Source organism: Labeo rohita, chromosome 14, assembly GCF_022985175.1.
Source record: "Labeo rohita strain BAU-BD-2019 chromosome 14, IGBB_LRoh.1.0, whole genome shotgun sequence".
In the NCBI taxonomy this organism is placed as follows: domain Eukaryota; kingdom Metazoa; phylum Chordata; class Actinopteri; order Cypriniformes; family Cyprinidae; genus Labeo; species Labeo rohita.
The window spans coordinates 17,561,549-17,587,592 of NC_066882.1; the positions used below are offsets into that span (position 1 = coordinate 17,561,549).

The 26,044-nt window shown below is 39.0% G+C and overlaps 1 protein-coding gene across 9 annotated transcripts in view; it reads right to left on the reverse strand.

Annotated features, from left to right (window-relative positions):
- Nucleotides 1-6,877: 6,877 nt before the first annotated feature.
- rapgef2b (Rap guanine nucleotide exchange factor 2b) overlaps nt 6,878-26,044 on the reverse strand; it is a 128,555-nt gene continuing 109,388 nt past the window's right edge. For 4 of the 9 annotated variants that reach the window (XM_051128248.1, XM_051128246.1, XM_051128254.1 and 1 more), the window contains 18 exons: nt 25,869-25,976; nt 25,581-25,784; nt 24,196-24,304; nt 23,738-24,014; nt 23,501-23,658; nt 23,060-23,074; nt 22,303-22,543; nt 21,824-22,210; nt 21,512-21,723; nt 19,269-19,392; nt 18,832-18,855; nt 17,716-17,939; nt 17,445-17,615; nt 17,199-17,348; nt 15,325-15,526; nt 13,602-14,053; nt 12,262-12,613; nt 6,878-9,201 (listed from right to left, as the gene is read on the reverse strand). In XM_051128248.1, coding sequence (XP_050984205.1) covers nt 12,288-12,613; nt 13,602-14,053; nt 15,325-15,526; nt 17,199-17,348; nt 17,445-17,615; nt 17,716-17,939; nt 18,832-18,855; nt 19,269-19,392; nt 21,512-21,723; nt 21,824-22,210; nt 22,303-22,543; nt 23,060-23,074; nt 23,501-23,658; nt 23,738-24,014; nt 24,196-24,304; nt 25,581-25,784; nt 25,869-25,976 — 3,384 coding nt within the window. In that variant the 3' untranslated portion in view covers nt 6,878-9,201; nt 12,262-12,287. The remainder of the gene's footprint in view (nt 9,202-12,261; nt 12,614-13,601; nt 14,054-15,324; nt 15,527-17,198; nt 17,349-17,444; nt 17,616-17,715; nt 17,940-18,831; nt 18,856-19,268; nt 19,393-21,511; nt 21,724-21,823; nt 22,211-22,302; nt 22,544-23,059; nt 23,075-23,500; nt 23,659-23,737; nt 24,015-24,195; nt 24,305-25,580; nt 25,785-25,868; nt 25,977-26,044) is intronic. The other 5 variants (XM_051128250.1, XM_051128247.1, XM_051128251.1 and 2 more) reach the window with 4 other exon arrangements.

Sequence of the window (26,044 nt, forward strand, 5' to 3'; positions counted from 1 at the left end):
CCGTTACAGCTAATTATAAATTTTGACTTGAGAAGTCATGGACCAAATGAATAACTCTGCAGTGAACTTTACCGCATCTGCAGCAACAACAAATTATTTCTCTGAACTATATAATACACTGACAGTTATTTCGGGAAGCTTTAGTTTCCTGGTTGGTCTTCCTACAAACTCCTATATTTTATGGCTCATCATCACAGGAACAGGAAGTGGAGTTGCATCAGAGATTTTCAACCTCAATCTCTGTGTTTATGAAATTTGTGTCTGTCTGAACAGTTTGATCGTTGTTCTGTCAGTTTGGTTTTCAAGTCTCAGCATAATGAGAATGTTTCAGCTTGCGCTAGGCATCATTGGTCGGTCTCTGTTTCATTGTCTGATCAGTCTTGAGCATTATCTAGCAGTGGTTCATCCTGTAACCTTTCTGAAGTACAAACCTCTCAGATATAAAGTGATCTGCTGCACTGCGGCCTGGATAATCACTCACGGACCATGTTTGTTTATCATGTTTATTGTAGTCTTGCACCCTGATAAGTTACATGCAGCTTTATTGTTCTGCTTGCTGCAGTTTGTACTTGTCCTCTGCATTCAGTTGTTCTGCTGTTTGGCTGTTCTGAGAGCTTTGAAGCAGTCAGGACCAGGAGAGAAAATTAGAGAGAGAGAGGAGGAAAACCACATGAAGAAAAGAGCATTTCAAGTCATTCTAATAACTGTTGTGAACACAGCTATCATAAACATCCCAAATGTAATCTTAGGATCCGTTTCTGTTCTGACTCAGCAGTATAATGATACATTTTTGCTCAGTAGTTTGGCATATATAATGTTGGCTGGTTTTGTTCACCCTATTTTTTATCTGCACCGGACTGGAAATCTATCCTGCACTCTTAAATAAGGTTCTTTATTGGCATGGTTCCATGAAAAGCCTTTAACATCTATAGAACTTTTCAACTGCACAAAAGGTAAATTTAAGAACTGTTCACTCAAAGATTCTTTAGGGAACCAAAAATGGTTCTACTATGGCATCACTGTGAAACCCTCTTTTGGAACTTTTATTTTTTAAGAATGTGCTTCTGTTCCTGATCAGACGTGCTAATGTATTTATAACAAAATCAAATAACTAATCTTTATATTTGAAAATAACTTGTCCGTAATTTTGTGTTTAGATGTTGTTGTGTTAAATGAAACACTTCACTGATTGTCCAATGTCAAAGTTTTTTTTTTTTTTAAATTTGGTCATAGCATTTAGTATTTACATTGTAAAGTATGTAATGTAAACTATTATTATTATTATTATTTAGGTTTTGTCTTGGGAATCTTATGAAAAAGGATTAAGACATTCAGATGATAGACTAATATAGCGTCAGGTTCTCACTTGTATTCAAATGTTTAAATCCATTTGAATAAACACCCCGTCAATCATTTTGAATTTCATGCATGTTGCATTTATGTTTGCATATGTTTTGTTTTATGTGGCATTTTATATATGAAGCTGTGCACCTTCATCTTTGTGACAGGTGTAAAGTGAGACTACAAAAACAGAGTATCATTTACAGCTAGAGAACGTGGACATTTACTCTTCAGGTGACAAGCTCTCATTTTTGATTGTTTTGTTTGTTTATTTGTTTGTTTTTTCCATTTAGTAATATGCAAAAAAATCCCTGTGATTGTCAGATGTAGTTTGTGTTATGTTTGGCTAAAATGAGTCCAAACTGCATTGTTTCACCAGGCAGTTTCTAAAAAAAAAAAAAAAGGAAATGTTTATGACTGCTAGCTAAGAAATACACTGTATTTGTTTTATATCAGTGAATAAAATTATATATAATTTTAAAGTCATTTAAAATCATTTTAAAAAGGTCTTTAAAATAGGCACGTTCAAGAATTTGGTGACATTAAATGTAAAGAATTAGTTAAAAGTATTGTGTAATGATTTGTATTGTGTTGAATACAGTTGAGGTCATAAGTTTACATACACCTTGCAGAATCTGCAAAATGTTAATTATTTTACCAAAATAAAAGGGGGATCAAACATGCGTGTTATTTTTTTAGTACTGACCTGAAAAAGATATTTAACATAAAAGATGCTTACTTATAGTTTACAAGAGAAAATAATAATTTAATTTATAAAAATGACCCCATTCAAAGGTTTAAGATACGCTTGATATGCTGAATTTTCCATAGTTTTTTTTTTTTTTTTTTTTGTGATGTTGTTGTTCATGTGATAGTTGTTCATGAGTCCCTTGTTTGTCCTCATCAGTTAAACTGCCCACATTAAGAGCAAGGGGTGTAAACATTTGAACAGAATAAAGAATTGTACGTTTTTCTTATTTTGCCTATATATATATATATTTTTTTTTAGTACTGCCCTTCAGAAGATTTAGAAGATACATTTTACAGTTTCCCAGAAGAAAAATAAGTTAAATTTACCCTGATCTTAAAATTATTATTTTTTTTTTACCCTTCAGCTCTTGATGCATTGGGGTTTCCTTATGAAGCATCAGTGAGTGTTTAAACCTTCTGTAATAGTTGAATATGAGAGCCTCAGTTGTCCTCAAAATCATACAGTCATTGTTGGAAAGGTTTCAAATACACAAAAATGCTGAAAAACCAAAGAATTTGTGCAACCTGAAGGATTTTACTGAAGAACAGCGGGCAGTTTAACTGTTCAGGACAAACAGGGGACTCATGAACAACTATCGCTAACCAAAAAAAAAAAAAAAAACAGCAGTGCAAACTTTTAAACACCATCACTTTCATAAATTCAACTATTATTTTTTCTTGTGGACTATATGTAAACATCTTTTATGTGAAATATCTCATTCAGGTCAGTACTGAATAAAAAAATCATTCAGGTAAAAAAAATAACATGCAATTACAACTGTAATTGTGTCAAGTAAAATTTCCTAATAATGAGGATTTAAAATATGAGCTGTGTGCAACTGGAAACTGGAATGTAGCCTAATGGAAATTAGTTAGATATTAATTTGTTTCTGTTTTTTTGCTTAAAACATGTACTCTTCTCTCTTCCAGTAGATCACTGATGCAGCTAGTTGTTAATGTTGTGAAATTTTGAGAGGAAATGAACAACTCTACAATGAACTTCACCACACTTGAAGCATCTACAACTCATTCCTTTGTGCTAGTGGACATTCGTGATGGGAAGTTCGGATCATTTTACCAACTCAGACCTTTGAGTCTCGTTCAGCAAAATGAACGAATCTTTTTTTGAGTCATTTCGTTCATTTTAGCAAAATATAATTAAAACGTTACGTGTTACTTCCCTAACACATCTACTGCTTACACAAACGTTGATCACACTACAAACAAGACAAAACTATAATGCTGTAAGAAACAGAAAAGATTAATTCATTGTTTACCTGGGTCTTTAGTCTATGAGCTTAACCAATGCAGTGTGAGCCGGAAAAATAATTGATTAGTTCATCTCTCGATTCTTTGGGTTCGAGTCATTCGTTCATCACGTGTCAGCCCCATAAGATAAACGAACGACTCGAAACAGGTGAACTAATTCCAGTACAGAACCTAATAGGATGTTGCGCATACACGAATGAATGAATCTCTCCCCGAAATGACTCGTTCGTCCTGAATCACATTAAAGATTCATTCAAAATGAACAAATCGTTCAAGAACAACCCATCACTACTTTTTGGTTTTCAAGTCTCACAAAATTAATGTTTTTTAATAGGCCTAGCCATCACTGGTCGTCCTCTGTTTCAGTGTCTGTTGTGTGTTGAGTGTTATCTGGTAGTGGTTCATCCTGTAACCTGTAAGTGATCTGCTTCGCTGTGGCCTGGACAGTTATTCTTGGCTCCTGTTTTTTGTCTCTGTTCATACTACAGCACATACGTGGTTCTTCTCATTGCAGTTCCTCATCTTCTGCATCCAGTTGTTTCTCCTTATGGCTGTTCTCAGAGCTCTGAAGCAGTCAGGACCAGGAGAGAGGGGGAGAGAGAAAGATGAAGAGAAGAACGTTTCATCTCATACTAATGACTACTGTGAACACGATTATCATATGTCTCATTCACCATCTCAGGATTCTTTACCATTGTAATAAAACAAAAGTATTTATGCACTTTGGTGGATTTGTTTTGTTATTTGCTGGCAGGTTTTGTTCATCCTGTTCCTTACCTGCACCAATTTGGAAATCTCTCCTGCCTCTGTTCCTTTTAAGTTACGTAACTTTGTTTATTAATTTTAGTTAACTTTCACATTCACATTTTATTTAGATAAGTCCACCACCTTAAAATGACTTGTGCATAACAATTTTTGCACTGTTTTATTTGTTTCCACAAATTTGTTTGTCTGTGGTTATCAGATTTTAATTTAATTTATTTTTTATTATTATTATTTTTTTTTTAAAATAAATATTTAAAAATATCCAGTGTCACTTTTTTTGTTTATGGATATTTCAATTATATTTAAATTATATTATTCCTGTCCTGTCACATGTAGTACTGTTTTTTGGAAACAACAACAACAACAATTTTTCATTGTAAAGTCCACAAGAGAAAAATGCTCACCATTTCTTCAAATGTTTTAATTCATTTGAATGTCATTCAAATCACACATTTTTCAATAACATACATTTGCTTGTTTTGTTTTATGTGACACATCTATGATATATCTTTGTGGTAACTCTGAAGTGAGACTACACAAACAGGACCGGGTATTATTTACATATTTACATCCAGAGAGACTGAACATTCACTCTTCAGGTGAAATATTTTAACTTAAATTGTTATTTCATTCAGTGAAATGCAAATATATCAATGTGATTAATATACATATTTACTTAGCTGAATTATAAGTTTAGAAGGTTTTTTTTTTGGCCTGTTTTCATATGATCAGCTAGTCCCACACTTCCAACTTCCAAGTCTAACTATAAACACATTATAAATTACATAACAAAAAGAAAAAAAAAAAAAACACTCCAAATGATCCATTTTCTCAATTCATACCTTTGTGAAACAGAGGGAGAAGTTTTAAATGGCTGAAAAATCTCCCTCTCTGTAAAGTCAGTCACATCCAAGCAGGCCTACACTGTAGATCTCTGCAAAACAAATGCTTGTCTGAAATCTGACAGTCCAACACCAGATAATTTATGACTCCCCTGCTTTTGGTTGGTTCATAAGACTGAGGAGGCCACTATCTGATTGGTTCCTGTCTCAAAAACACACTATAAATCATAATCCTACCTCTAAACCCAGACGGGAAAAGCAGCGTTATGGACATGCAGTAAATGGTAAAACAGTTTGTACTACAAACCGGTGTGCTCACAATTAAGATAACACATTCAAATAATATGGTAAGATGCACCAATTTGCAATGTCAAGCAGCAAAATGAGCTGTTTTGTACAGCTAAAAATAGCTGGATGCTTGACCCAAAATATTTACAAATGGCTGCACCCGTTCTCACAGGGGAAAAAAAGGTGGATAGCAGCCAGGTTTTCTAAAGGCACCTGCAGTGACGCAGTAACTTTACCGATTAGCAATTGGCTCTTTTATTCAGAAGGCGGGGCTTCCTTCAATAGAGCGGCCATATTGAGCATTGCATTTTTTCCCATTCTAAACTAGTGGCACGTCTTGGGGTATTCTATAGTCTTTGCCTTGAGCTCATAAAGGCTATACATTAATTCCTCAAATTTTCACTTCTGTTACCTAATGAAATGGTGAAATAAAAGTTAGATTTTTTATTTTTCTGTGAAAAAAAAAAAACAGCAACTAAGGCTTAATAAGGCATTATTGATCGCTCTTTCCCCTATAGTTCAACCCACACAAAGTGTATAAATCTGACTTGACCTGGACTAACCAATGTGTGGGTTGGCCATCTTGGGAGGAAGGTCTGAATTTTGGCTTAAACTAGTGTTTTTAAAATGTGATACTGTGATATGCTACAACAGGGGTGCCCAAACTCGGTGCTGGAGTGTCGGTGTCCTGCAGAGTTTAGCTCTAAACCCCAATCAGAGACACCTGAACCAGCTAATCCTGGTCTTACTAGGCACATAGAAACTATCAGGCAGGTGTTACGAGGCAAGTTGGAGCAAACCTCTGCAGGACACTGGCCCTCCAGGACCGAGTTTGGGCACCCCTGTGCTATAGGGATTAAGTTGGCACAAAAAAGACAAATTACTGATCTGCTATTTAAAATTCTTGCTAAAATATGCTAAATCATTCTAAGAACACATTATGCTAAATCATGCCATCAACATACTACCCTGGTGAAAAAACCAGCATATGCTGGTAGGTACGTTTTGATGCTGGTTTAAGCTGGTCCTTAGCTGGTTTATGCTGGACCTTGACCAGCAACATGACCAGCAAAAACCAGCATCAAAACATACCTACCAGCATATGCTGGTTTTTTCACCAGGGTAATCATGCTAAAAACAAGATACCAACATGATAATGATAACTTGCTAATCATAGTAACATGCTAACAACATGGTAGCAACACACTAATGTTAGAAATATGCTAACATGGAAGAAACATAATTATAACCACATGCTAACAATGCGCTAAATCATACTAGCACCATGCAAATCATGTTAAAACATACTAACAACATGCTATTAACATGCTAAATCACGTTAGCATTGTGTAAAGTATTAAATTGCTAGTCATACTTTTAACATCTATCTAAACTTTCAAACTTACAACTTTTATACCTGATTCAAACTTTCAGACAAGGGTTTTTCAAACCAACTTTCAACGTTCGTTGCGAACTTTACTCACCTAGTTCGGTTTTGCAATGCATCATGATCAAACGTGAGAAACGTGGAATCACTGTATACATAATATGGTTTATCCTTTTTGGCTCAACAAAATCTCCGAAGAAACACTGAAAAAGCAAAAAGTGTTGAACAACAGATCGATACGGATGTCTTTTATTAACCCCAACATACATTTGTCAGTTAGAAAAGTATGAGATACACATTTCAAGTTACTTCCATGTCTTATCTTGTGCAAACACTAGATGGTGCCAGAGGTCATTTAAAACAATGTTTGAAAACAAAAGCCTTAATGCAGAATCAACAAAACAAAAAAAGCAATAATTAATAATAATAATAATAATAATAATAATAATAATAATAATAATAATAAGTGCGTTTAAAAACTATAAGTTGATTCATTTTTGTCGAATTTATTGATTCCCAGCTTCATATAAACTGGATGTTGAGGCATAAACATCATACATTTCTACAATTCAACAAAAATATAACCAATATTTACAATTATTGTATTAAAAATACAAAACAAAAAGAAAGACAAAAAATAAGAACAAATACATACTCCACCAATTGTCTTTGTAAAAGACGTACAGGTAAAAGTAGTCAAAAAAGAGAGAATCTTCACCAGCTAAATGTACACGTCTCACTTGACATCACATATCGAACAGAGTAGCAGAACAGCTACCTACTACTATTTACCTTGTTGTATTTATGCTTGTACAATTTGTGCAACTTATTTTGCAAAACAAGCGACTCATCTTGGCTTGCCAAAAACGTGAATATTTAATAAAGAAAAAAAAAAAAGGTGGAAGCAGATGGTCGATATAGTTACTGTTACAAATGTGTTGTTAATAACAACTGTATCCGCAACCATTACAAAACAAAAAAAAAAAATGCGTGGGAGCCAAAAACAAACAAACAAAAATCTACAAACGAACAAACAAACAAGCAACTAGAGAAAGAAACATTGAAGTAGTGATGTTACAGAGTACAGTGGAAAACACTGCAAACTTCTTTTTTCTTCTTCAGTCTATTTTTTCTAACTACTGATCAATGTGATCAGCTTAACTCAGTGATTAAAATGAAAGAATAAAAGTGACGTGCTCCCACCGGTTCAGTTCTGCTCTGACTGGCGGACTTCGGGTGGGTCTGCGTGTTCCCGGGCCCACCGGAGTCTCAAAAGCACGTTTCAGTTGAGTTCCTGTGAGTGATTGTGGAAGCTGTTGTGCAGCAGTGGTAGTTAGATCAAGGCCCACTCCAGGAGAAACATGCATGATTTGAGCCCTCGTAAAGAAAAACGTAACACAAAAGCCACCATCTTTCACACATCAACTTAATGGTTTCACTTAATGAGAGGAAGGAAGTAGCACCCGAATAAGACGGCCCCATTTGCCTGAGTAGCCTGCAGTTCTCACCTTAACCAACTTGATGTTGTGCCACAGCCATACCGAATGCTTCAATCAGCTTTTGAAGCTGGAGAGGCGCTGAACTGATAAAACCGTCTGCATCATATCGGAGATGAGTGTGTACATTTCCTCTTCATTACTAAAAGCTTCTTGTCGCTGAACTGATTCAATTTCAATGGCTCCTCAAGTACCAACAGAAGTAACAGATGTAAATTTATTCAGCCTTTTGTTTTTGTTATGAGGTTTTTGACCAAACTTGATGTTTTAGTCATACGTTCGTAGAGCTCACTAAAGCCGAAAACCAATAAAACCACTCACTAAGGCTTCACTTAGCATTGTTTCCTCTCACAAAGCGCCTTCTGTATTAAATCGGTGTGCTACGTATGTCAGGAGTCAATGTGAACTCCATTTGTAGTCATCCAGTAGAAGAGATGTCCTTCAAGTCGTGCTCCTGCAAATATAATACTGTTATATTGAACCACACAGATATGAGTGTTGTCATCAGGACTGATGTGAAAAGGAGTGGCGTTGAATTGTAGTCAAGCCTTCTTCGCCATCCAAACTGCATGTCCAGAATCGTTGACTGAAATGTTGATTGTGTGCATCAGTTTACACCTTAAAAACAGTTAAAAAGTGCTGAGAGGAACTACTAAACACGTTCATGTGACCTTTAAGCAGAAGGAAAGGGAATTGTCTGAAGATAACCATTAACAGTAGTTTATTTTTTTGTGTGTGTGCGTGTGTGTGAATGTCAAAGCGCTGTGTTCGAGTTTCAGTTCAGTTCATTTTTCCGTTCTCCAAAGTGCCAAATAAGTTAGTTTTTTGCTCGCCTCCTTTCTTCACAGTATTTTTTAGCATGCAGGGCATTAAACCCCCCATGATGCATTAAGGCAGGGCAGGGAGATGAATCCATCATTGAGGAGGGAGAGAGGCAGTGCCGGCAAGATGTAGACTGGATGATCTGTCCGTCTGACCTGTGAATGCCCGATATGGGCCATCAGTCAATGCAGCAGTGCAGCCAGTGTCGTCCCCTTTCAAACAGCGGACACCTGTTCATCCTCTGGAGGAAGAAGAGAGAATCTCTGTGAGCATCATGGACATAATCACCTAAACACAGGCTCTGTTCCAAACCCGAGTGACGTGAAAATTGTCTCAGCAGACACTGCCTTTGGCGTCACAAACTTCACATCTCTTTAAATGCATTTGTAAACAGATGCAAGCACAGTATTGTGCATATTCATTTTTGGTAGTAAATGCAGAGGAACCAAAACCGGAATAAAATTTGTATCGTCTTATCCCGAATTGCTACCTAGCAAACGGTAATCACGGGAATACTCATGTTGATGGTGCAAACACACTATTATTTGAAATTAACTGATGCATGTATAAAATCATTCATTTTTCTAAAGAAACATTGTTTAACAGCGACACCAGCAGTTAAAGTTACAACGGGAGTCGCGTCTCTCTCACCTCCCCTGAGCCCATTGAGTTTCAACAGATCCCCTAAAGCGTGCAGTGGGTTTGGCTGGGGGGTATTTGAGAATGAATGGGGGAAAGTCACATGAGAGGAGGCAATGCCTCCATTGCGATATGACTGGATATGACTGGTTTTGATAGACTGTGAATGGCTCATGTGATAAATCCCACCTCTTGTGTTCGTGCGTGTTCCGCGTTCACTGATCAGTCTGAATGAACAATATAAGGCCATTAATAGGAAGACTAATTAGTAAGTAAGTCTTAAGTAAGTAAACAACTCACACACTTATTGTGTGTTCACACTAAATGCAAAGCAAATATGTGCATTGTGTCACTCGGTTCTAGATTACTCGCGGGATGTTTTTCGCATCACTAATAACAACAAAGCGCGATCAACCATGGTGGAAATAACTACAATCGCTGCTTTGTACCTGTTGTGGAAGTCCCAAATATGCCGAAAAGCCAAACGCTGTTGTGTCTGATTTTAGTTGTTTTATATGCTACAGATACTGCACGAGATGAAATTTTGAACTTGCACAGAAGACGTGATTGAGGCGAATATCACACGTTCACTGCAAACACATTGCACATTTTGCATCGCCTGTTGCGAATTCACCTTTATTTGTGTCTTTGCATTGACTTTGTATGTAATCTACTCACGTGAATAATTAAATTCACTTTTGTTGTGAACACACTATTGTGGTGCGTTCACACTAAATGCAAGGCTAATATGCCCATCGTGTCACTCGCTCTAGATTACTCACAGGATGTTTTCGCACAAATAACAATAAGGGGCAATCAACCATGGTGGAGATAACCATGATTGCTGTGTACCTGTTGTGGAAGTCCCAAATACTTTCACAAAACCAAACACCAACGTGTCTTCACAGCAGGCGGAAGAGTATTAAACCTTCTTTAAAGTGTGTGTGACATTTTTATTATTATTATTATTATTTTATTGATAGTAGCATCTCTGTAGCCATGCTAATAAAATACAACTACCACTACAACTAATTTTAATTGTTTTCTATGCTACAGATACCTATATCATAAATTTCGAGCTACAATAATGCTCTCTTCCGTTTTCTGATTCAATCAGGCTTGTCAATAAGCTCTTCGCTGACTGGCTTGCGTGAGAACGCATCATGCAAATTTTCCGCTTGAGTTGAAGTTTTTAAACTTTTGCAGAAGACGTGATTGAGGTGGAAATTGCATGTTTGCAGCAAGCGTGATGTGCATTTTGCGTCATTCGTGTTGCCGGAGTGAATTTGTGTCTTTGCTTTGACTTTGTATGTAATCTACTTGTGCAAATAATTAAATTCACCATTATGGTGCGCTAAGTGAATATGTGCATCGTGCCACTTGCTCTAGATTACTCGTGGGATATTCTTCGATCAACCATGGTAGAGAGGATTGCTGCTTTGTACCTGCTGTAAAAGTCCCAGCAAATGCAACGTGCATTTTGCATCATTCGCATCGCCTGGCGTGAATTGCAGCTGGTGTGAACACACCATTAGATAACCACTTTGTTACATCAAAATAAGACTTGAACTGGCATGAAAACATGATCTGTGGGAGTTTTTAGTGAATAATCAGCTTATGAAATTTATATTAAAAGTAAATTTCCAATATTTACCCAAGCTTGGATTACTTAAAAAATAGCTAAACAGCTAAAAGTGAACTATTAAAAAGAATAGCTGAACATGAGCTCACAAACAAAATATATTATTTAAATTTTTACTGCCTTGAGTTATTTTGGAATAAATACAGAATATTTAAAACCACTAACTTGATGAGATTCATACTTGGCTTTAATAGAATATGGATTATAATGTAAAAATCAATTTTTTTCTGATAGTGTAAGTAATGTTTAACCTATAAAATGTGACTGGGACATGAATTTACATTTGGTTAAAAAAAAAAAAAAACGCACACCACTATATATATATATATATATATATATATATATATATATATATATATATATAGAGAGAGAGAGAGAGAGAGAGAGGGATAGATAAAGATATTTCTATACACTACATATTAAAAAATATATATATACACAGATAAAATGTAAGGCAGGATGGTTGTGCTATTTTTAAGGCCTAAAATTGCTGTCTGGGATAGGAAATGCTACTGGGGTTTGGAACAAAGTCACAGACATAGCACTAAATATAATAAGGAAATAATAAATGCTCTGGCCTTACCTTACCAAAGACAAACAAGACAAGACAGGAAAGACTACTACTGTGAAATCACAATTTCCCAATTCAGGATCTTTGTGCTGATAAGTACTAACACTATTTCATGTGCTACCTGACAACACAAACACGACTTCAGGCTCTATCATGTGTTCAAGCGTTTATGATGGCAGATCTAGTGAGTTTCCTGTGAGCACTGATGGGTGAGAGCCAATACACACGGCAGAGCAGGGAGCAATGACTGGGATGTTGCCACGGTGACGGGGGGCAGGCTGTCTCCGTGGCGACGCATGCACTGTGTGAGATGCGTTGGTGGTTGGTGATGGTGGGCAGGTGAAGGAGCTGTCCTCCTGGCATGCAGAGACCGTGACTGGTGTACGTGAGTGTGCGTAGAGCGTGTGAGTGTGTGAGTGTGGAAGTAACTGGAGTTTGGGATGTTTTACCTTCCTGTTGGGGTGGTGTATGTAACTCATGGCCTGGGGGGAACTGCTGTGTGTGGACCTCTCCTCCTTTGAGCTCTGAGTTTGGGAGACAAGCACTCACCCTCCTCTTCCACCTCCTCTGCCTCCTCCTCTTCTCGGCCCCGGGGGTCCGGCGAATGGGTGGGTTTTCCCGCAGCTGGGGGCTGCTGGGAGTCGGGGGAATGTGTGACAAGACGGGAGCGCTGCAAAGCCGTGGTGTAGTCCGGGGGCCTCCTGCCCGAATGAGCCGTACCCTCGGTTACGTCCGTGATGGTCAGTGCCGTGTAGCCCGGCGGCGTGGGCGGAGGGTCCCGGTAACGGCCGTCCTTCCGTGCTGAGGGGGGAGACGGACACCACAGTTCCGTTTAATATCCGTAACGCTTCGCACACACGGGGATGGACACATGCAGACATGCACTAGATCAGGAAGGATCACTTTTGAAGGTAGTTTGTTGTGTTGTTCCACCTTGTAGTGTTCAACATCACAATTAAGCAACTAAGTGAGGATGTCTAGATCCTTAAGGTTCATGTATTTCTCAACCTGGAGGACGTTTCATTTTCAGATGTTAGTTTGTTAATTGGGAATGTGTTTTTCATGCAAATATCATGGCTTCAGCATTTGAAAAATGTAAACACAACAAATAGGTTAGGACATATAACTTGGTATAGTTACTCTTAAAATCAACGCTGTCTCACGACCAATTTTTACATATTTTATGAGATGGCTAATTTGTACGAACTCGTACAATTTGTCTAACCCCAGGGACGGGTAGGTTTAGGGGCGGGTTAGGTCTAGGTCATTCAAACGAATTCATATGAATTGGGGAACTCAAGTACGAGTGAGGTTGGATGAATTTGTACAAATTAGCCACCTCGTGAAATATGTACAAAATGCCGTGAGATCGGGTTGAAATAGTTACCCAAAAATGAAAATCTTAACCCCACTATATCTTTTAAGCACCAGGAATCATGTTTGAGATCAAAGTTTGATGTCCAAACTCGCTTGATGCGCCAAAAGGCATCATGATTTGTGCAAAATTTTGAGTGAACAACAGCTTTTTAAAATGTTCCTCAAGGAAAGTTATTGTATGGCTTCATAAAGCTAAGGCCATGGGCTGTATGGACTAATTTTTTTTTGTCCGTTATGAAGCTACACAGAAATGGTCACTATTTATTGTAGGAAAAAGCTGCATGATGCTTCTCATTTCTGTGTTATATGGAAAAAAAAGAACATACAGCTTTGGATCAACTTGAGATGTCAACAGAATTGTCATTTTTGGGTGAACTATCCCTTCAAACCAGGCTAATGTGGCGACTCTTACTGATCACGGGCTTGGTGTTGCCTGCAGTGATGGGTGAGGGGCGTCGACTGTGCTGTCTGGACTCTTCTGAACCAGTGGAGGTGATGCTGCTGGTCTCTGGGTCTGTGGTCACATCTCTCCCTCCTCTTCGTTTGATGGTGCCCGTGTCGCCCTCAGAGTCCTCGCCCCAACATGCCGCGGAGGATGAAGAGGAGCAGGCAGACGCCCAGCTTCCTCTGCTTCCCCAAAGCCCCGCGCCTTCTGCAAGCGCCTCCCAGCTACGGCCCTGCTGCATGGTCTGAATGTTGTCGTGGGAGCCGCTGGAACATGAAGTCCAGCTGCCACGACCAGAATCAGCAGCATCGAGAGACACCCGGTCGCCCTGGTCCTGGGTAAGCTCCTCTGAACTGGGGGAAGACAGCACGGTGGCGCCCGCATACAGACCCCGGCAGTCCTGCATTGATGAGTAGGAACTGAAAGAAGAAAGGGTAGAAGGATCCAGAAGGTTTAATTGTAACTCTACATTGCCAGTACAAGGCCATGACGGTCAGAGACGGTCACGATGGTCAACAATGGTAACTTATTACAGGCTAGATCTTTGCTTTTTTGGGGGTTGTGTTCACACTTGTAGTTCAGTTTGTTTGGTTCATTTGGTCTGGACCAAAAAGCTAAATGATACAAATTTGGTCCTGGTCCGCCTAGCGTTCACACTGACATTTTTGACAGCGAACCTAAAGATACCGAACCTAAAGGCATAGTGACGTTCACAACCTAATTGATCAGGTTGAATGATGTATGTTTTGTGACGGAACTCTCTAAACAAAACAAAAAGGTGCATTCGCCACTTTAAGTTGAAATAATTTTATTTTCACCACCTGCAAACTCACAAAGAGCTCATAAAAGGCACTTTACCTCCTTGTTCCATGTTTGCCCTCCGCTCATTTTGTTTTGGATACACCGCTTGTTCCCTTCGTGAAATCATGTTGCATAGCATCGCATCTTGTCATTACTTCCTGTTTTTGGATCATCTAGAAGTATTTGGTCCATGTTGTGTTCATATTTAATTCGAACCACACATGAGTTCCTTTGGAAGCGGACTGGACCCATTTATTTAGTGTTCTCGGTCCGCTTGTTTGGTGCGCACCAGGGTTCGGATGGCGACGTTCACACTTACTTAAATGAACCACACTAACAAAGCAATCACACCAGAGCTCGTTTTAATTGAACCAAACATGATAAGTGTGAACACACCTTTAGTGTGGTACTGGTATTTCCAGTTTGTTGTACTTTTAACACTATGCATCATTAAAAAAAAAAAAAATATATATATATATATATATATATATATATATATATATTTCTTAAGAACCCTGTATTCATTTTAATATGCTCTGACTATGTGCTTTTAAACACAAGAATGTGTCTTATGTAAATGCTGCCTGAGAATTGTGTCTGAATGGGGTCAGATAAGTCTAAAACCAGCCTGACCCTGGGTAGCTGTAGACTAGGGATGCCCAAACTAGGTCCTGGAGGGTCGGTGTCCTACAGTGTTTAGCTCCAACTCGCCTCAACACACATGCTAGGACGTTTCTAGTATGCGTAGTAAGAGATTGATTAGGTGGTTCAGGTGTGTTTAATTGGGGTTGGAGCTAAACTCTGCAGGCAGCGTCCCTTCAGGACCGAGTTTGGGCACCCCTGCTTTAGACCAATTAATGGACAAGTCAAAAGTATGAGTAGTGCCTACCCCAAGCTGTACTGGTCAGGATCAGCAGTAGCCCTGCGTTCTAGCCGGTGGCCACTGCCATGGCCCTCCCCAGCCATTACTCCATATCGATGCCTGCGTTCATCTTGCCCCATGTCCAGAGAAGAGGTGCTCACCAGACTGGAGCGTGAGGAGATCTCACTGTGGCCAGAGTCTGACAGGTAGTCACCTGCTCTTCCATACCCTGGCAAATAAGTAGAGAGAAGAAATTAATCAGAAAATGGTTTGGCTTTAATACAGAGCCCTGTGGTTTTGTTCCAGAACATAGTGAGCTACCTTGCTGTCATCCAACTATTTTAGAGTTAGTTTTGACTTCTGAATAAAAGAGAAGTCTATTTATAACCTATTTGTTTACTGAACTTGTCGCAGTGCACTCTCGGAATGCCTTGACTGAAGGATGTGAGTAGGAGAAGGTATATTGCTGTCAAGCAAATGCAGTATACTGCAGTATACTTCTTCCATCAGTGTTCACAATGTATTGCTGCATTTTGTGGTTGCAAAGTCATAACTTGAAATAAATGTCAAACAATTGAACAAGAGTTCTTAATTTAACTTACTCATGGAAGATAAGCCTTCCTGTTTACCTCATGATGATACAATGACAGTGGATAAAAGGAGAGTTTATATTCAAGGTGTCAGAGAAGGTTCAACTCCTAAACACTATGCTACTGACAGAGCAAAGCACTGCTTTAGAGTCAAACCCCCCTTTCTTAGATTAGCTAATCAAAACCAGACAGTTACTTCAGTAACAAAGCCCTACAGTACACACACACACACACACACTCACACACACACACAGCTGCAGCACTAGCCTGCCTCTGCCAGCTACAACAGGAGCAAAAACACTGTCTAGACTTGATGAGAGAGTTCACCCAAATGCCAGCACTTCTGATATTTAGAAATGCATAAAACCATTATTGGAACCTCCAAGCGACACTGTACTATACAACACAATAAACAAACAATAGCATTTGATATTTCTACCAAAGACAGTCCGGACACAAATGTCACTGATTACGTCAATCATAACACTGTAATATGTAACTGAAAACAAAACATCTCATTGGCTGTGTCTCAATACAAAGAAAGCAACCAATATCACAGTAGGACAAAAGGTCAAAGGTTTGGGTTCAGTAAATGTTTTTCACAGTATTATGTTTCCATTGTATTTTTGATCAGATAAAAGCAGTCTTGATAAACAAAAGACTTTTTAAAACAGATTTTAAAAATTGTACCAACCCCAAGCTTTTGAATGATAGTGTAGCTCTAATGAATGATGCTTTAGTTGGCTGCTCACTACATTTTAAAACACAGCAATAATGATGCTTGTGTGAACTCTCTCAGGTTAAATCTGCATCCAGGACCTGTTACCTGTTGGTGATTTTCTACAGAAGGATGAAAAACCCTTCATACTGTGGCTTCTTATAGATGCAATGGCTGAGTACAAGGTAAAACATGTAAGTGATGAGAAACATAAATGCTGCAAATTCAAAAGGAGAGATGGAAAGTGGTACATCTATAACTTTACAGCAACAAAATCAGACACAATCGGCATTTCAAGTTGCTTCATATCCTACATTTGATCTTTTTACCACTAGATGGCAGCCTCAACATATTTAATCAGCCATAAAACATGTTGACACTAGGGGGCGCCAGCTAACAGAGAATCGCCAGTGGGGCACATGCTGTTTGACAATATATTTCACTGCATGCCCACCATAAGGCTCTGATTTCCACAGTTCGTTGACAAGTCAATGGGGGAGAGTAAATCGAGTGTACGAAGACCAGAGGTTGGAAAAAACAACATTTAAATTTACAAGAAATACCATACTGTGTGTGTCCATGTGTACACTTACCTTTCTTAGGTGAGCTGTGAGGAGATGTGGGAGGAGACGACAGCTGTGAGGAGTTGTTGGACACACTGTCCTCTGTCTGTTTCCTGTGTCTCTCTCCAGCCTCCTCTGAAAGGGACAGAATCTTCTTCAGAGACTGTGGTGAGCTTGTGCCTGTGCGAACACAATAAGATTCGTATGAGCACCAGTAATATACTAATATAATGTAGAAGGTGATCAGGTTTAAGCTACATAAATCCTGCATCTCACCAAATGGCGGCAAGTCTTTGACCGGCACTTTCTTGCGCGATGGGTAGAGGGCTACGGCAGGCACTTGAAGCGCCTGGTTGGCTTTCTGAAGCTGCTGGCGCTGGTGAGTAGCGGCCCGTGCAACTACGGGCGATGTGTCGGGTCTCTTCCTGTCCCCAGAACTCTTCGGCACTGTAATGATATATATCAGACAAATAATAAAGATATAAATATATGCATCTGTTTCCTGATGATTTAGTTATTTTTAATTGTGTGTGTGTACGCTACTCACATGTGTTGACTGAAGGCTCACACTGAATTGAGAGTGTCTGCAGGCTCTCCTCGTTCGTCTCCAGGGTGAGGTTGGACAGGTATTGTTTGACCTTGCGTGCCATCTGTGCATCCTCATATAGCTTCTTGGCATTGAGGAAGGAACTCCGTCTGACCCGCTTCTTGTGCCCGCCCGTCTGGGTAACATCCAGGACGGCCGCATTGGCACTGCCCTGGCTGAGCGACCTAAACGCACACACATATTACAGTTAAAGATGCAGGCTTACTTTACCAGTAGGTAGTATCAGATGTAGTCTCTTTTTGACATGCAGTAAGTTGCATTCCTTGCAGTTTTAAAACAATCCAAACATTCCATGCATTTCACATCTCAGCCAATCAGGCAGTTAAAAAAAACAAAAAAAAACTGGATGTTAAATTAAACAACAGATGTAGAGTACATAAACTTTGCATGGGATTTGGGAAAAATAACTGATTGCATTACTATTTTTGGTCATTTTTTTATATTTGTGTAATTTCTGCACCACTAGCATCAATAAAATCTTTGTACTGTATAGTAGACTGGAACAGAAGAACACAATTTGCAACTTATAAAAGGTCTTATAAAAGGTTTTTTTGAATTCACACACATCATTAATCACAGTTTTTAAACTAATAAAATAATTATTAGTTTAAACTAAAAGGAAAAGGAAAAAAATAAAATCACACAATACAAATACTTAGTAGAAGGCGTGCAGCTATTGTAAGTTGTTCAGCTGGAGAGGGGCATGTTAAATCACTTTTGCTAAAAATGGATCATGGGATATCAAATTAATATATGAGCAGGAACCAAACAGCTGTAAATAAATTCATGCATACTAGTTGGGTCATGTTTGTGAAACATTCCAAATCTATGGTAATTATACAACAGAAACATTAGGATGTATTTTAGAATGAGGTGAGTTTATTCAATGACCCTGAGTAGCAAAAGTGATGTTGGTCAAATGCTTGGATGGGATCCGTCAGAGCAGAAGCATTCTCAAATGAACCAGAAAATGAAAAATAATGGATGGTGAGGAGCCAGCCCAAATTAAAGGAGGGGGCACACATGAGGCCAAAGGTGACAGTTCACCATACTCACCCTAAACTCCTCCATTTCTTCTTCCTGTAAGGGAGAGCCATGAATAGTGAAGCGTGGGGCAGAGAGGGTGGACGAAGAGAGAAATGGGGGAGAGAGAAAGCCCATGAGAGAAAGAGAGGGAGACACACTTAGATGAGGAGAAACAGACCAAGGGTACCAAGGTGAGGTGCACCAGAGACCAAAAGAGAGACACTAACTTCTCTGACAATAATGTAGACAGAGAGTAACATACAACATGGTTTAACTGTCTTGTACGTAAACATCACTTCAACATCACTGCAAAAAATCTTCGGAAAAAGCCTGTGTGTGGAAGCGTGAGGTGAGAGCTGTACATATCGCAGTGAGTGGGCACTAAAAGCTACTCAGTGGTGTGAAGAGTCCAGCCTGAAAGAAGGGCAAAGAAGTCATTGCAGCAGTCAGAACAGAAAGGCACTCACCTGGTTCTGAACATCAGAGCAGGGTCCATGTTTACAGCTGCCATTCGGCCTACATGTCTGATCTCTTTAGCAATCATCCGCAGTTTCTCAAAGTTCACCAAACCGTCTACCTTCGAGTCATTCCCTAAAGTGGACAATAAAGAAAAGGCTCATATCATATATTTTTATAATTACATTTTTCCCTCGGATCAACTTTGTTTTACATGTTTGTATTTATGTTTATTTTTTTTTATCAGTCGAAAAGAAATTAAGGTTTTTGAGGAAAACATTCTAGGGTTTTTCTCCATATAGTAGACTTCAATGGGCATCAATAGGTTTAGGGTCCAAACTGCAGTATCAATGCAGCTTCAAAGGGCTCTACATGATCCCAGCCAAGGAATAAGGGTCTTATCTAGAGAAACAATTGTTCATTTTCTAAAAAAAAAAAAAAAAAAAAAAAAAAAAAAAAAAAAGAGAACAAGAAAAAATGTATGTACTTTTTTTTATTGTGCTTTTTTTAACCATAAATGCTCATCCTGCACTAGCTATGTCCAACATAGTTGTTTTGTTTTTTTTTAAGTAATATTTTTGCGCTTTTTGTTACTTTATTACTCAGATAGGACAGTGGAGAGATGACAGGAAAATATTAGGTAGAGAGAGGGAAGCGGGATCGGCAAAGGACCTCGAGACAGGAATCGAACTTGGGTTGCCGTGAGCGTAGTTGCGCTGTACATGTCGACGCACCGACCACAAGGCTATCGTTGCCAACCGACATAGTTGTTTTACCTTTGTAAAGGGTGTTTGACTTTCTTTGCATGTTTGCTCTCTAAACACTGGGTTGGTATTTCTGCCTACGTCACACATGACCTTTCCAACTTGATTCCGTAAATTAGTGAAGTCGAAGTTCAAGACCAGGTTAAAACGTAAATAAAATTGTATTTTTTTTTTTGTAGAAAATGACACATTGTTTCACTGGATTAGACGCTTATTCCTTGGCTGTGATTGTGTAGAGCCCTTTTAAGTTGCACTGAAACTGCAGTTTGGACCTTCAAAACTGTTGAGAAAATGAAGTCCACTATATGGAGAAAAATCCTGGAATGTTTTCCTCTTTTTGACTGAAGAAAGCAAGACATGAACATCTTGGATGACATGGGGTGAGTAAATTATTAGAAAATTTTTATGCTGGAGTAAACTAATCCTTTAAGATTAAACAAATGATCAGAGTCACAGTTAGAAACAAACTTAGGAAGGCTATGCAGAGTGCTACATAAAGTCAAGAAAATGCATTATTGACATAAATGTGAATGGTTATGTATTAATCTGTTTGATGAAAGTTGAAGGAGATCAGAATGAGTCGTTTTCATAGTTTAGTTTCAATATAAGGGCTTTTTCGGATTGGACAGAAAGTTCTGAGAAAGGTATCAAGCCATTTCATCTAAAAGAAATTAAGGAAAATATACTTAACTATTATTACCAAAAACTAGGTGGTTCAACAATAAACAAACACATGTATTATATATGTCATAACCAGTTTTGGGGAAAGTTACTTTTAAAAGAAATTCATTACAATTTTGCAGTACTCCATAAAAATGTAACAATTATGTTACTTAGTTACTTTTTATGTAATGTGTTTCATTACTTTTGCGTTACTTTTAAATCTGGGCAGGGTTTGCTTTTTTGTTTTTAATATAAAAAAAATCAAATTTTGGCAAATGTAAAAGTCCTTTTACACCAAAAGTGAAATGAATTCACCTCAGGCTGAAAGAAAAGTACATTCATGCAGGAGAAGATCACTCTTCAGTAATAAAAACATGAAGCACAAATGCTAGTAACTTTTGCTTATTCATATAGTTGAATTGGATCATGGAAGGTCAGCAGCAAAGACACTGGTTATTAAAATGTGATTAAATACATAAAGGATATTTGTATTATTTGACATATTTAATTATTGCAGGTTTGCATCATATTCTGAGTTTGCATTTCACTTTTTTTATTTATTTTGAGGAATACTGAATCTGTTTTTGTGAGTGAGATAAATTAATGCATGTTCCTGATTTCTCAACAGGAGACTTATCAATCAATACATTTATGGGGGGAAAAACAACTGGCATTACTTATTTGAAAAAGTAACTCCGATATTTTGTTAGAAATTCAAAAGTAATGCGTTACTTTACTAGTAACATGAAAAAAGTAATCTGATTACGCAAATCACGTTACTTGTAATGCACTACACCCAACACTGTCATAACCTACTACTATCTTACCTTCATGCAGGAAGGTGAGATCCTTCTTGATTACAGGGAAAAGTGGGATGATGGGTGGCTGCAGGTTCTGGCTGTTTAGAAGATTCCGATATTTCGCCATATTCCTGGAGGGATCAAACAGGTCTTGAAGATCACTAAAAAGTTTCTCATATTTACTGGGCAACTTCTCCCATGTGCCTCTCAGCCTGGACACTGGCGCCAAATTCAGACCACTGGAAAAGACACAGTGTCATTGTTAGTTGATACTCCAAAAAAAGATTATGCATAAGAGGTCTTAATTTTTTCGCCTCTTAAAATAAAGACTAGTTCTACCTGATGATGGCAAACATGGAGTTGAAGTTCTTGCATTCGCGGCAATGCAGTGCGATCTTAATGAAGTGCTTAACGATCTTCATACGTTTGAGCTGATTGGGCTCACGCACCACCTCCGTGGCCACCCAGAAGGTCTCCCGATTGATAGCCTCCTCAAAGAGCTTGAGGCTGGGGGGGCCAGTTAGGCGAGTTTTCAGCTTAAACAGGTCATCAATGTACTCGGTGGGCTCGATGGCACAGAACAGCTCAAAGGCGCGCATGGACAGCTGGGTCGCCACTTCCACCGTGCTTAGCTGCAGCAGGCTGATCTGGCTCTCCCGTAGTAGTTCCTGGGCATCTTCATCTGAGCACAGTGTCTCTGTCTCCATGTTGCTTTTCAGGTAGTACCTACATGTTAAACAAGAGGTTTACAGAGTGATCTGACACCAAAATATGTCAGAAAATTGAACTAAATGGCCACAAGGGCTCTAAGGCAGCACCTGCCACTCAGCTGGATCCTGTCGGCCAGTTTGGAGAGTTGTTCAGGGAGTCGCCGCTGCTTGATCACACCCTCAGGAGTGACTGACACCTCACACAACGAATATGCTTCAGGGGCAGCGGTCAAGGCAAACTCTCGGATGGCCTGAGCTACAACTTCTTTTGCTGTGGTGTCCTTCCCAATCATGATGTAACGACTTTGCTGGTCCGCCTTGAACACTCTCAATACCTGGTCTGACATGTCTAAAGAACAGAGGAATGGCTTAAACCCACACACTTAACACCCTTTCTTTAACCAACACCAACAAGTTTCAAGGTGGAAAACCACTTATAATGTATTACCCATGATCAGTTTACATCACTGTCACTTTCACACTTGGAATGTTTCTGAACTAGAGTTTTGGACAATCAAGAAGTAATCCACATGTGCATCACTTAACATTAACCCTTCATCTGGAGCTTTTTGTACATTTTTGTTGGTGCATATGAATGTTCAGAAGACACCTTTGCAATAAGCAAACAAATCAACCTTCGAGGTCAATCAATTTCCTCTAGTGTGAAAGCGACATGAATTTTGATGAATCCCACCAAATGCATAGTGTTCACAGATTAAGATGTGATTGAGCACCACCAGATTTGTTCTACATAATTTTGGATAGCAAAACCAATGTCAAAGCAAAGATGTGCCCTGAAGAAGATTGTGATTAGGAAAATAAAAGTAGTTGAGGAACCTCTAAGAGGACAAGATCAAATACTTACTTATAGGGACTGCTTCTGAAAGAGGACATTCAGGACAGCATGAGCATCTTATTAAATATGCATGCACTGAGATTAAACTTCTGTGAAAGGTTCTGTAGATGCCCTAAAGGTAAGTGCACAGTAAGACATTGCAAGAATATATTTAAACTATCTATGTAAAGATCTCAGCTATCTATATTTACTGACTCAAAACTTATTCTCTCTTAAGAAGGCTGTCTAACCTAGTAGAACAAATTCCTGAAACAATTGATTATTGGCTAAACTCTATCTGTCTATCTATCTATCTCTCTATCTCAAGGAAATAAGAGAGTTGATAAGAATGATAAAACCTAGCCTAAACCTAACCTTAACATGGGAGTGGTTGACTAGATTGTGGTTCCAGAACCAGCATTGATGTTAATGCAATAAAATGTTTTTGCTAAACCACGTTAAGTGTCTTACCAGGCTGGTTGTTGAAGTCGAGTATGCGATGGTGGGACTGCAGCAGGTCAGGGTTGCTTGATGAAAGGTTTCCACTGACGGGAAGAGCAGGAGGGATCTGCTTTGACTGCTTTAGCCCCACAATACTGTCATCCTGGGACTGTCCCACACCAACATCACTGTGAACAAACCAGAAGAGTTATACACTGCAGTGGACCAAAGCAGCAACAGAGCTTTCATACATTAAGCTCAGCTTACTTATAAGGTTTGGGTGGAAGAATACTGGTCAGTGTCTTGTCGAAGATCTTCTTCAGCTTGTTTCTGCCACCTACGGTGTTGGCCTTGGCTTTCTTACTAGCTTTCTCAAGACCCATGACCTGCTCCACATCCACAGCCAGGTCAGGGATGGAGTAGCGGCTGGCTTTCTTGATATCACCGATTTTGGGAATATGAGGTGCCCCGTTCTTCCTGTCTGGCTCCTCCTCCTGTTCCAGCTCCGGGTCCTGGTCAGGCCTGGCCAGTAGCTCCTTAAACACTAAGAGCGGGGAACACAGCACAGAGAAAATGAGTTTAACAATGCCTTCTGACATTTTCAAGGAACATTTTCCCCTACTGCAAGAGGAAAGAGAGCTGACCGGCAATTTTCAGATGAATTGTGGTGTTGGGTCTAAATGACAGTCTGTGCAGCTGTGGTCATTTCAGCCAGTGTAGCTTACCTAAGAGATTGGTTTTCACAGTAATGGACAGGTGTGTGTTGTTTTTGAGAATCTCGTTGGCTTTGGATAACGGCACATTTTCAAAGTTTTGCCCATTGACCTCTAGTATCTGGGGAAAGAAGGAGAGGAAAATCCAAAATCTCATCAACACTGCAGCTGGGCCAGTTGATAAATATAGTTAGAACATAATGTTTTATTTCAGTGCTATGTACTTTCAGCACACTGAGAGCAGTTTGTGGTATTACATGTGACTTGTGAGATGAGGTACACTGAGTAAATGTGAGTGTGCTGCTTATTTTTAGTGTGAAATGACTTTGCCCTTACTGCAAAATGAACTTGCCACTCATTCAGTCACACAAAATGACACCAGTGACATAAATAGAGGTCCATGTTCACATTAGAAGCCAATATGGTTTTTATTATCTGATTTCTACTGCCATGAGCACAGCATGGCTAATGCCGATTTTAATACTGATATGTACATCATAAGAGTTTACAGCAAATAGCAGATTCACAAAATTGATATAAATATAAAACAATAAGCACTTAGGAAAGTCTAATGGAAATGACTGCTTTCCTTTTTGTTCTTTTTGTTGATTTTGGCACAGAAAGGTTTTTTGTTTGTTTTTGTATAGATGGGAGTTTACAAGCCTCTTGTCTTCCATGATTATATATACGCACACATATATTTCCTTGCTGATAACACAAATTAAATGTTACAATTATTCTACACAATATTTACTCAAATTAACCTTAACAACAAAATTGCTTATCCATTGTCAAAGTTGTCGACTAAGGCAAGGGGGAAATACCACTTCTGTTAATTGGCTAAGCGGACAAGGTTATTGTCAATAATCTCAAAACGGCCAAGCATCAACTGATTAGCATTCCGAACAATCACAATCCTCTTGTGGTTCGGAGGGCAAATAGATAGCAACTCATTAAACAGCTTTATGAGCCAAATACCGCAGTGAGTGAAGGGCAAAAGGAAACAAGTGTGACATACTCTATTCACCTGAAATTATATTTTCTGCTTATGTAAGTGTGGCAGACATATTTAGACTACAGAACAAGTTTAAAGGCTGAGATGTGTGTGCTTTTATGTTGAATGACAGAATGAGCGGAAACAAAATCTTATGATGAGGTTTTTGCTCTTCTTTATGATTTAGGACAGTATGCTCTCTATGTTAGTGCTGTGACTAACCGCTTTCACCGCTTGACAACGGCAATTACAAATGCTCTCACAGAACATTTCCCACTTTCAGCTCCACAACTACTATTACTGCTGCTATGCCACGGCAAGTTGCTATTACGGTGTCAATTTAACAACTACAACTATTTCTGTAGCCCACTTCAGATCTTGGATGGTGCTGGTGTGACATTACCTGATCTCCTCGCTTAAGGCCGGCCTCTGCAGCTTTGCTGCCTGGCTCCACACTGTCAATGAAAATGCGAAAGCCCTTCTCTGAACCCCCCAGCAGGGTGAAAGACAGGAGGGCTTCCCTCGAGGGTTTGGTCAGGGTCACCACCCGCAGCTTAGCTTTGGCAGCACATGCTATGTTTAACAGTCTTAGGTGCCCACACATTTTCTGGTTCAAAGAGAGACATTACATGAGATTTTTGCGGTCGACTAGGTCGCCAAGAAATCTAAGGTTTTATTGTACACAACTGACCTCTCTCTCCAGATTGTACTCGAACTCCTCAAGAAAATGCGTCATTGCGGAATCACCTTCAAAGTCGTTGAAGTGATTGTTTACCCACAGCAAGACTACCCGTGTAACCTGATGAAATATGACGTTACTAATCAGTCATCTCATCGAGTACTGATTGACTTAAGTGCTTGCGTAAG